Here is a 12529-nt window from a genome sequence, read left to right on the forward strand (position 1 = left end):
CAGGATAGTAACGGTTCCATTGAGTGAGCTTGAGGTCAGGATAGTGAGGGCTCCATACAGTGAGTGTGAGATCAGTATAGCGAGAGCTCCATACAGTAAGTGTGAGATCAGGATAGTGAGGGCTCCATACAGTGAGTGTGAGATCAGGATAGTGAGAGCTCCATACAGTGAGCTTGAGATCAGGATCGTGAGGGCTCCATACAGTGAGTGTGAGATCAGGATAGTGAGGACTCCATACAGTGAGTGCGAGATCAGGATAGTGAGAGCTCAATACAGAAAGTGTGAGATCAGGATAGTGAGGGCGCCATACAGTGAGGGGGAGATCGGGATAGTGAGGGTTCCATACAGTGAGCTTGAGATCAGGATAGTGAGAGCTCCATACAGTGAGTGTGAGATCAGGATAGTGAGGGCTCCATACAGTGAGTGTGAGATCAGGATAGTGAGAGCTCCATACAGTGAGTGTGAGATCAGGATAGTGAAGGTTCCATACAGTAAACTTGAGGGCAGGATAGTGAGGACTCCATACAGTGAGTGTGAGATCAGGATAGTGAGGGCTCCATACAGTGAGTGTGAGATCAGGATAGTGAGGACTCCATACAGTGAGCTTGAGATCAGGATCGTGAGGGCTCCATACAGTGAGTGTGAGATCAGGATAGTGAGAGCTCCATACAGTGAGTGTGAGATCAGGATAGTGAGGACTCCATACAGTGAGTGTGAGATCAGGATAGTGAAGGTCCCATACAGTAAACTTGAGGGCAGGATAGTGAGGACTCCATACAGTGAGTGTGAGATCAGGATAGTGAGAGCTCCATACAGTGAGCTTGAGATCAGGATCGTGAGGGCTCCATACAGTGAGTGTGAGATCAGGATAGTGAGGGCTCCATACAGTGAGTGTGAGATCGGGATAGTGGGGGCTCCATACAGTGAGTGTGAGATCGGGATAGTGAGGGCTCCATACAGTGAGTGTGAGATCAGGATGGTGAGATCACCATACAGTGAGTGTGAGATCAGGATAGTGAGGGCTCCATACAGTGAGTATGAGATCAGGATAGTGAGGGCTCCATACAGTGAGCTTGATATCAGGATAGTGAGGACTCCATACAGTGAGTGTGAGATCAGGATAGTGAGAGCTCCATACAGTGAGCTTGAGATCAGGATCGTGAGGGCTCCATACAGTGAGTGTGAGATCAGGATAGTGAGAGCTCCATACAGTGAGCTTGAGATCAGGATCGTGAGGGCTCCATACAGTGAGTGTGAGATCAGGATAGTGAGAGCTCCATACAGTGAGTGTGAGATCAGGATAGTGAAGGTTCCATACAGTAAACTTGAGGTCAGGATACTGAGGGATCCATACAGTGAGTGTGAGATCAGGATAGTGAGAGCTCCATACAGTGAGCTTGAGATCAGGATCGTGAGGGCTCCATACAGTGAGTGTAAGATCAGGATAGTGAAGGTTCCATACAGTGAGCTTGAGGTGAGAATAGTGAGGACTCCATACAGTGAGTGTGAGATCAGGATAGTGAGAGCTCCATACAGTGAGCTTGAGATCAGGATGGTGAGGGCTCCATACAGTGAGTGTGAGATCAGGATAGTGAAGGTTCCATACAGTGAGTGTGAGATCAGGATAGTGAAGGTTCCATACAGTGAGTGTGAGATCAGGATAGTGAGGGCTCCATACAGTGAGTGTGCGATCAGGATGGTGAGATCACCATACAGTGAGTGTGAGATCAGGATAGTGAGGGCTCCATACAGTGAGTGTGAGATCAGGACAGTGAGGGCTCCATACAGTGAGTGCGAGATCAGCATAGTAAGAACACCATATAGAGTGAGAGTTTAAGATAGTGGAAGTTAGTGCATGTTCGCTCCTCCTTATTATTCAGGAGTTTGAAGCAAAAGACCCTGAAGTCCCCTAAACACTGTGTGATTCTCTTTGAAAAGATTTGCCAGAAGAGCCCCATTGCTTTGCTGCCCCCCTTGCTTTTCAATGCACACAATATACTCAACAACACTTGTCTGTGTGAGTTCACATCCCGAGATGCATCCACCACCTGCTCTTCTGTTGTGATGTGGAAATTAAAATGATTCCTTTTAGGGCTTATTTACACTAAACACTGAAAAACGGATGCATTCTAACTGATCCGTTGTTCCATAGCAGTGCATTGTGAAAAGCTTTCAGTTAAAATGCATACAATGTGAACTGACCCATAGGGAAACATGGACACTGGACTGCAGGTTAGTTATCCGTTCAGTTATAACTGACAGCAACTGATTCAGTGTGAATAGACCCTTACCAAAGTTGTGAAGGCGGCAAAGATTTCTGACGTTTGGTTCTCTGGAACATAGGGATGAGTATTTGGACAAACAGTTTGGGCCACCTGATGCCTGCCTCCTCCCTGCTCTCCCACCCGCCTTCCTGGCATAGGCACTACCCTACCCTCCTCATCAACATGTTCCAGAATCCCCATCCCCATTTGACCAGTGGCACATGCGCATGCGCCCTTCCCTGTGATATAAGCAGGTGAGGTGTCGCCGCTTATCGAGGCATGCTATGGTAACACACCATCACCAGCAAGAGATCACCATGGCTAGTCAGAGCAGTATCAGATTTAGGATTGGCACACCTTGCCGTGGATAGTTGGGTGCTCAACCTTGATGTAGAAGCAACATCAGTTCATTACAAACGATTCAAGGTCGGTCGGCACACCAATTCAAGTTTCCAAGCACATTTATTGAATGCACATCGTGGTTTCGGTCTCCCTCTAGGAGGTTGTCCTCTCCTTTGGTTTGCTCCTACCACCCACGGATATATGCCGTCTTGGTGGTCCTGGCAGATCTGTCTGTATTTTTCCTGTTTCCTTTGTTGGACTTGTGCTTTATAGTCCTCGGTTTCTTTGTTGATCACCTTAATTTGCTCTGCAAGTTTGGTGTCGGCAATCTTCAATTCGTCCAACCTGATCTGTACAGGTGATGACTCCTTTTCCACTTGAGCTAGTAACACTCTGACTTCCTCAATGATCATGAGCATATAGTTAAGTGAATGCTGCGTGGACAAAGCGCACCATCTATCTCAAAACTCCCTCTTGTTCCGGCTAATCGTTGGTTGTATTCCCAATCTAAAACCTTTGGGGATCTTTTTGTTGCGATAATATTCCGATAGTGTGTTGCCGTGGAGCTCCAGATCAACTTTACGATTTTTCAGGCAACGTAGAACCTTCAATAGATCTGTGGTGTTGTCCTCGCCAAGGCCATCACTCTTCACATCGGGAAACAAGATATTTTCAATATCTTCCTGTGTATAGTGAAAGGTTGGTTCGCTAAGATCCTCAGCCATCCTCCCAAAGGTGAAGCAGTTAAAAACAATGTCAGTTCCTCAGTGTGACCGACTTGTTATCTGCAGATGCTGAAAAAGTCTGTAATTCCAGAATGCGTCAGAGAGATCGCCATGGCCAGTCAGAGGGGAAGCTTTGGCAGGCAACCAATCAGATGAGGGTGCTGGCACCAGACCAGTGCATCAAAGCTGCCCGTTGGAACTTTTTTTTCTAACTGGTACTAATGGTCTTGTGCGTGGGACATGGCATCGTCATTCGGCCAATAACTGCAATAAGTCAGTAGCAGTGACATCTGATAGGTTACTGCTACTGATGGAGTGCAGCAATTGGCCCAATAACAGTGCCGTAGTCCCGCCCGCTTAATCATTGGCACCAGTTAGCAAAAAGAGCAGCGGGTGGCTGTGATTGGCCAGGCTGGTGCCAGCACCTCCACCTGATTGTTTAGGTTTCGGGGGGGGGGGCTTTGGGTAGGTGGCGGTTCATCAACCAAAGTTTGCTTCAGGCAGCGGAGAATGTAGAACCGGTCCTGTTCATATAAATGTACTAATAATGTAGGAAAACATCTTTATCTATTATTAAACACAACCTCATCGTCCTGAGGCTTGCTCCTTCGATGAGCAACTTTCTCTTCTGCAAATATCCCCGAAAACTCCCTTCCACCACTATCAGCTGCACACAGATGTCCATGCTAGGTCTGGCCGAAGGAGAAAATTGTATGTTTTGCTGTGGGGATAACAATCGATGTATTAAAGACCTGAAATTAGCATTTGCTTGCCACGTCCTCTGAGCCTTTGTCCATGGCCTCTTCCTACCTAGATCTCCCCTAATGAAGCAGATTGTTATCACACGTCCACCAGTGGGGGACAGACGGCTATTTCGTGAACTGTAGCAGCTGTAGAACATGAGACTTCCAGCCAGCTCGATGTTTATAGGCTTAAGAATTGTACCTGCTGCTCCCATCTCATTTCAATTCCAAAACAAGGCATTTCCCGCAACGCTGAGACTTTGAAATAAGCATATCATTATAGACGGATTGGCTGAGCAGCGAGTCTGCGATTAATTTCTGTAGAATACAAAGTGATACAGAGCTGTCTGGGCTGAAGGGTGTCCAGAGAGGATCCATCTATTAATATGTACTGCGAGTGGAGGAGAGCAGAGACACCAGTACTGTCTGCATATAGTTACCACAACTATCCGTAATGCACTCCAACCATATCACACCCACATCCAGATACAGACCAAGGTGTCCTCCAGCCGTATCACACAACATGTCCCGATACAGGCCAGGGTGTCCTCCAGCCATATCACACATCATGTCCAGATACATGCCAGGGTGTCCTCCAGCCATACCACTCAACATGTTCAGATACAGGCCAGGATGTCCTCCAGCTATATCACACAACATGTCCAGATACAGGCCAGGGTGTCCTCCAACCATATCACACATCCAGATACAGACCAAGGTGTCCTCCAGCCATATCACACAACATGTCCAGATATAGGCCAGGGTTTCCCCCAGCCAAATCACACAACATGTTCAGATACAGGCCAGGGTGTCCTCCAGCCATATCACACAACATTTTCAGATACAGGCCAGGGTGTCCTCCAGCCATATCACACATGTCCAGATACAGGCCAGGGTTTCCCCCAGCCAAATTACACAGCATGTTCAGATACAGGCCAGGGTGTCCTCCAGCCATATCACACAACATGTCCAGATACAGGCCAGGGTGTCCTCCAGCCATATCACACAACATGTCCAGATACAGGCCAGGGTTTCCCCCAGCCAAATCACACAACATGTTCAGATACAGGCCAGGGTGTCCTCCAGCCATATCACACAACATGTCCAGATACAGGCCAGGGTGTCCTCCAGCCATATCACGCAACATGTCCAGATACAGGCCAGGATGTCCCACAGCCAATTTACAAAACATGGCTAATTTGGGCATGGGCACGAGGCCCAGCACTCACTATTTATCGGGCGTTGGGTTCTATATGAGAGTAGGGTTAGGTTTAGTTATAGTAAAGTATTGGTATTTAATACCAATATTTACACTTTAATAGTGTCATGTAGAGCAGAGGTCATGTGACGTGTGTTATGTAGAGCAGAGGTCATGTGACGTGTGTCATGTAGAGTAGAGATCATGTGACGTGTGTCATGTAGAATAGAGATCATGTGACGTGTGTCATGTAAATCAGAGGTCATGTGACATGTAGAGTAGAGGTCATGTGACGTGTGTTATGTAGAGCAGAGGTCATGGGACATGCGTGTTATGTCCTCGCTCTGTACTCAGGCAGTAATGGATTCCTTCCTGCTTCAGGAGAAATGACTTTATTTAAATTATTTGACAATGTGAGAAGCACAATAGAAAGGCTGAAGATTTCCGGGGACTTTAATCACACGGAATATGATTGAATAATGAGATGCGGTCACGCATGGAAGATTCTCAGCACTGCTGGGTCAGGATAAACACACGCCTGGGAGATTCACTCTTACACTGCCCATTATTCCAATCTGAGCGGCCAGCCATAGTGTCCCTGCACTGTCCCAAGCGTCCACAGACAGGAGCCAGACATACGTGTGCGCATATATACAGTGTGTGTGTGTGTGTATATATATATATATATATATATATATATATATATATATATATATATATATATATATATATATATATCTATATATATATATATATATATTGTGTGTGTGTGTGTGTGTGTGTGTTATAACAGGAGCCTGACACATGTGCACCTCTATATATACAATATCTCACACAAGTGAGTACAGGTAGTCCCCGGTTGAAGAACGATATAGGTAAGTTCGTTCTTAACCTGAATCTGTTCTTAAGTCGGAACACTGTGCCATCTCTGTCCCCTGTACCTCCTTTGTGCCCTCCTGTGCCTCCAGTATTCCCCTCTGTGTCACTTCTGCCCCCTGTGCCTCCAGTGTCCCCCTCTGTCTCACCTCTGCCCCCTGTACCTCCTCTGTGCCTCCAGTGTCCCCCTCTGTCTCACCTCTGCCCCCTGTACCTCCTCTGTGCCTTCCAGTGTCTCCCCTGCCCCCTATACCTCCTCTGTGTCCCCCCATGCCTCCAGTGTCCCCCTCTGTCTCACCTCTGCCCCCTGTACCTCCTCTGTGCCCCCCTGTGCCTCCAGTGTCCCCCTCTGTGTCACCTCTGCCTCCTGTACCTCCTCTGTGCCTCCAGTGTCTCCCTCTGTGTCACCTCTGCCCCCTGTACCTCCTCTGTGCCTCCAGTGTCCCCCTCTGTGTCAGCTCTGCCCCCTGTACCTCCTCTGTGCCCCCCCATGCCTCCAGTGTCCCCCTCTGTCTCACCTCTGCCCCCTGTACCTCCTCTGTGCCTCCAGTGTTCCCCCTCTGTGTCACCTCTGCCCTCTGTACCTCCTCTGTGTCTCCAGTGTCCCCCTCTGTGTCACCTCTGCCCCTGTACCTCCTCTGTGACCCCCTGTGCCTCCAGTGTTCCCCCTCTGTGTCACCTCTGCCCTCTGTACCTCCTCTGTGTCTCCAGTGTCCCCCTCTGTGTCACCTCTGCCCCTGTACCTCCTCTGTGCCCCCCTGTGCCTCCAGTGTCCCCCTCTGTGTCACCTCTGCCCCCTGTACCTCCTCTGTGCCTCCAGTGTCCCCCTCTGTGTCACCTCTGCCCCCTGTACCTCCTCCTGTGCCTCCAGTGTCCCCCTCTGTGTCACCTCTGCCCCCTGTATCTGCTTATATAAGTTTAAAAGCCATTTTTTCTTTGCATTTTTAAAATAGATTTTCTCAAAAACTACAAGTACAATCTGAAAAAAATGTTTTTGGCTTGTTGCCACAGAATCCATGCCTTTTGTATGGGCAGGTTGTTCGTAAGTCGGGCGTTCGTAAGTCAAGGACACCGTTTACATTTTTGTAAATATTTTAATATAGCTTTTAATGGGACAGCACTGAAGATCTGACACTTCCATAGAAAGTAGTCAGTGTACAGCTTGTACAACTGTGTACATTTACTGTCCCATCAAAATAACTCAACACACAGTTTGCAATTATTTTCTTTTTTTCATAACTGGGGTAAAATTGAACGCGCATGTGTGATACATTGATCATTGATTTGTCAAAAGTTACAATCAATTTGAAAAACAATTTTCACATCAAAAAATGGGCCTGATCCAATTTACTTCTACGAAGTTTTCTCCTAGGAGATCGTTTTTTATCTTCTGTTTAAAATAATTTTTCAGCACTCTGCAGTTGAGAAAGTACCAAAAGGTAGGTGAGGAAGTACTGTCAAAATTATTTAGAGTATTTTCTTGCTTGTTAGTGGCTTAAAGAGACTCTGTAACAAATGTTTCAGCCTTAGTTCTTCTATCCTATAAGTTCCTATGCCTGTTCTAATGTGCTCTGGCTTACTGCAGCCTTTCCTAATTGCACTGTCTCTGTAATAAATCTTATCTCCTTTCCTCTGTCGTGTCTGTGGGCCTAAGGCTTGAATGTGTGGAATGTGCTGCTTGTGATTGGATAGAAGCGATACACACCCTCTGCAGGCCCCCTGCACACTCTGTATGACTCACACACTCTGTTTATGTGAGCCTATCACAAGCTGGTTAGTTTGTTTGTAAACACTGCCTAAAACTGGCAATTACAAGCCAGGATTGCAGCAGAGAGTGGCAGAAACAGCACAGAGGGGCACAGGAGAAAATAAGAATAAATATTCTTAGTGTAAGAATCTTATCTCCTTTCCTCTGTCGTGTCTGTGGGCCTAAGGCTTGAATGTGTGGAATGTGCTGCTTGTGATTGGATAGAAGCGATACACACCCTCTGCAGGCCCCCTGCACACTCTGTGTGACTCACACACTCTGTTTATGTGAGCCTATCACAAGCTGGTTAGTTTGTTTGTAAACACTGCCTAAAACTGGCAATTACAAGCCAGGATTGCAGCAGAGAGTGGCAGAAACAGCACAGAGGGGCACAGGAGAAAATAAGAATAAATATTCTTAGTGTAAGAATATTAGAGTACAGATTCTCTTTAAAGAGACTCTGTAACAACAAAAACCTCCCCTGGGGGGTACTCACCTCGGGTGGGAGAAGCCTCCGGATCCTAATGAGGCTTCTCACGCCGTCCTCTGTCCCACGGGGGTCTCGCTGCAGCCCTCCGAACAGCCGGCGGCAGAGCCGACTGTAGCTTCAATATTTACCTTTGCTGGCTCCAGCGGGGGCGCTGTGGCGGCTTTCGGCACGGAAATAGATGGAAATACCCGATCTCCGTCGGGTCCGCTCTACTGCGCAGGCGCCGGAAACTTGCGCCTGTGCAGTAGAGCAGACCCGACGGCGATCGTCTGCGCAGGAGCCAGGAAGGTAAATATTACGTCAACGATGCACGGAGGGCTGCAGCGAGACCCCTGAAGGATGGAGGACGGCGTGGGAAGCCTCATTAGGATCCGGAGGCTTCCCCCACCCGAGGTGAGTACCCCCCAGGGGACGTTTTGTCGTTACAGTTCCTCTTTAAAAGGCATTTCATTGATAAGATGTGAAATATCACCTAGAAGAAAACTTAGCAGCAAAAGTGAATTGGATCAGACCCAATATGTTTTACTAATACTAATTTAAAAACCAAATTAGTAAATTAAGTTGCCAAGATCAAGCATGCAGATGGAAAAGAGGAGGCGGGGGCCAAGGACAGAGCCATGTGGTACTCGCACAGACAAAGGATGTGAAACTCGGTTGAGGCAAGCAACAATGTCCGCCTCTGCCCAGAATCCAGCATCTGTGCGGGAGCCACCAACCTCAATCGCTTGGCCAGCCACCCGTCCTGACAGATCACATTGGCTAAATGACCGCCTAGAGCATTGTTCTCCCCATGTACCCCACCCTCAGCATGATGTCACTCCCCTCCCCCTCCCCCCATGCCACACCACCCTTGAAGAGAACATGCTGCTCACTTGCAGGCAAAGCATCTGCACAACTCTGCAATGTCGCTTGAGGTGTCTTTTCCTAATTCCCCCCATTGATTGGATTTATGTACGGGCTCTAAAGGCTCATACACACGGGGTACGGCCGTCGCCGCAACCACGTGGCACGCGCGTGTTGCGGCGACAGTTCGCCCGTGTGTATGACGCGCGCGCCCCCAACCGTCGCCCGTCGGAGCTGTCGCCAGGCGATTGACATGTTCAAACGCCGGCTAGAGCTGTCGCCGCAACTTCGCCGGAACTGTCGCTAGTCCCGCATGTGTATGCGGACTAGCGACAGCAACCCACACACAGCACACGGAGCTTCCGGCGGGGGGGAGGAACCTCGGCGACAGCTTCCGCCGCATCGCTAATCCCTCTGCTGCCGTGTGGATGCAGAGGGACTTGGCGACGAGCTGTCGCCGAGCTGTCGCGCACACGCTCCCGTGTGCTAGCGACAGCTACAATTGTCCCCCCGTGTGTACTTAGCTTAGGAGACTGTGAAAGACCTTCCAGAGGGATAAAAAGATATCCAGGAGAGGGAGAGGCCCTTTATGCCTATAGATGAAAGGATCTGTAGGAATAAGGCGTGGTCAACACTATCAAACGCTGATGACAGATGGAGAAGGACGAGTATGGAATAATGTTCTTTGGATTTAGCCGTAAGGCCACTTTAGTAAGGGCTTTTTGTGTGGAATCAGGTTAAACCTCCCCCATAACCTCTCTCCACTCAACAACCAATCGCCCCCCCCTTTTCACAGATTCACATAAATACACACATAGCCTACTCCCCACCACACACGCGCACACACAACCTCCCCTACCCCCTGATAGGAGGTGCTAATCTCAGTACATTATTCTGCATAATAATACCCTGTGGACAATGGCCATGGGGATCAGGACACAGTATCAGGAGAGAGTCTGTCATCAACTTTTCTTCTTATATTAAGGAACAAATACTAATACTCATTATTTTAACACTGTGGACAGATTTTCATATTTTTTATGTGATTATTTATAATTAGCTTTATGATCTGTTTCTGATACTTAGTGAAGAACAATAATAATAATTGTCCTGGTTTGTCTCCTTGGTCATTGATCTGGAGGTCACTTCTGTGTTGTAGGTTTTATGTGTTAGGTTAGGTGTGTTATAGCAGTGTTCCCCAGCCCTGTCCTCAAGGCCCAACTGTACATGTTTTGTGGAAATCACACAGACAGGTAATCAGTTCTGCTGAGACACTAACCCACCTGTGAAGGTTTGTGGTTTCCTGCAAAACATGTACTGCTGGTGGGCCTTGAGGACAGGGTTGGGGAACTCTGTGTTATAGGTTTTATGTCTGGAGGCCACTGTTGTGTGTTGTAAGTTTTATGTCTGGAAGGAAAAGGTTGTGTGTTGTAGGTTTTATGTCAGTAGACCATGTGTTTTGTGTTGAAGGTTTTATGTCCGTAGACCATGTGTTGTGTGTTGTAGGTTTTATGTCTGGAGGCCACTGTTGTGTGTTGTAAGTTTTATGTCTGGAAGGCAAATGTGTGTTGTAGGATTTATTTCAGTAGGCCATGTGTTTTGTGTTGAAGGTTTTATGTCCGTAGACCATGTGTCGTGTGTTGTAGGTTTCATGTTTGGAAGCCACGTGATGTATGTTGTAGGTTTGATGTAATTTTGTTCTCTTTGTCCTTTTCCTTCAGTGGGACTCCATCAATGAAATGGATGAGTTCTTCACTCCAATACACACCTACCAAGTGTGCAACGTCATGTCCCCCAACCAGAACAACTGGCTGCGGACTAACTGGGTCCAGCGGGATGGTGCCCGCCGGGTGTACGCTGAGATCAAGTTCACCCTGAGAGATTGTAACAGCATGCCAGGGGTGCTGGGCACCTGCAAGGAGACCTTCAACCTCTACTACATGGAGAGCGACCGGGACATGGGCACCAGCACCCGTGAGAGCCACTTCCTGAAGATTGACACCATTGCTGCAGATGAGAGTTTCACCAGCGTGGACCTGGGGGTCCGCAGGCTAAAGCTGAACACGGAGGTGCGCGGCGTAGGACCCCTCAGCAGGCGTGGCTTTTATTTGGCCTTTCAGGACATTGGGGCTTGTATTGCCATTGTATCTGTGAGGGTGTATTACAAGAAGTGCCCGTCTATGGTGAGGAACTTGGCTGCTTTTTCTGAGGCCGTAACTGGAGCTGATTCCTCCTCCCTTGTGGAGGTACGGGGGGAATGTGTGGGACACTCGGAAGAGAGAGACACCCCAAAAATGTACTGCAGTGCCGAAGGGGAGTGGCTTGTTCCCATTGGGAAGTGTGTTTGCAGCGCCGGATTTGAAGAACGCAGTGACTCCTGTGTAGGTAGGATGGACCATTTTCGCATATCACAGCTTTCAGATGTCGAGAGCAGTAAACTGAAACACCTGATTGCTAGAAGATGCCTCACTTTATAGATGTTACCTTCTACCTCCTTCCTCCCATTAGCAAATCTAACACATATTCCATCATCCCAGAATCCTCAGTTATTCCTTAAAGTGAATTTGAGATGAACTTTTACTCATTGCATAATTGTGTTCCTTTCCTATTGTTTATAGGGCATTCCTCAAGCCAAATACTTTTTTGTTTTTGTTTTAATACTCTAATTCCCTATAAACTAAAGAAGCCACACCCAAATGTGTTCAGAGAGCCAAGGCACTATCAGACAGTAGCAAGGGCTCATGGGAGCTCAGTCTGGGCAGGAGGAGGGGGAGGTATTACTAGCCATTGATTTCAGAGGTAGAGGAGGAGGGAGGATTAGGTTTTTTTGCTCAAGATGCAGATAAGCCTGCCTCTGTAATGTTTACAAACAACATGGCTGCTGTCATTATATCACAGGAATAATCATTCTATTAAAGCTGTTTGCAGCTAGATTTGCTGTGTAAACTATCTAAACTTTAAATAAGATATATAGACAAGTTACTTGTTATAGTTAGTTTTTCATCTCGGATCCGCTTTAAGGAATTCCAGGTGAGAGTGATAAATAGGCTGACATATTTATTTACTTTTAGACAATGCAGATTGCCTGGCTATCCTGCTGATCCTCTAATACTTTTAGTCATAGACCCTGAACAAGCATGCTGATCTGATGTTGCATGCTTGTTTCAGGGTTGTGACTCACTCTACTGATACCAGAAGATTAACAGGAGTACCGGGCAACTAGTATTGTTTAAAAGGAAATAAATATGGCAGTCTCCATATCAATTTCACCTTGGGTTCACTTAAACTTTAAAGTGGATCC

General features: G+C 47.5%; 1 protein-coding gene across 4 annotated transcripts in view; it reads left to right on the plus strand.

The window, feature by feature from the left end:
* Positions 1–12529, plus strand: part of EPHA8 (EPH receptor A8) — a 156480-nt gene that overhangs the window by 93295 nt on the left and 50656 nt on the right. For all 4 annotated transcript variants that reach the window (XM_068241559.1, XM_068241557.1, XM_068241560.1 and 1 more), the window contains one exon: positions 10950–11613. In XM_068241559.1, the coding sequence (XP_068097660.1) occupies positions 10968–11613 (646 nt within the window). In that variant the 5' untranslated portion in view covers positions 10950–10967. The remainder of the gene's footprint in view (positions 1–10949; positions 11614–12529) is intronic.

Source organism: Hyperolius riggenbachi, chromosome 6 (genome assembly GCF_040937935.1).
Source record: "Hyperolius riggenbachi isolate aHypRig1 chromosome 6, aHypRig1.pri, whole genome shotgun sequence".
NCBI lineage: Eukaryota > Metazoa > Chordata > Amphibia > Anura > Hyperoliidae > Hyperolius > Hyperolius riggenbachi.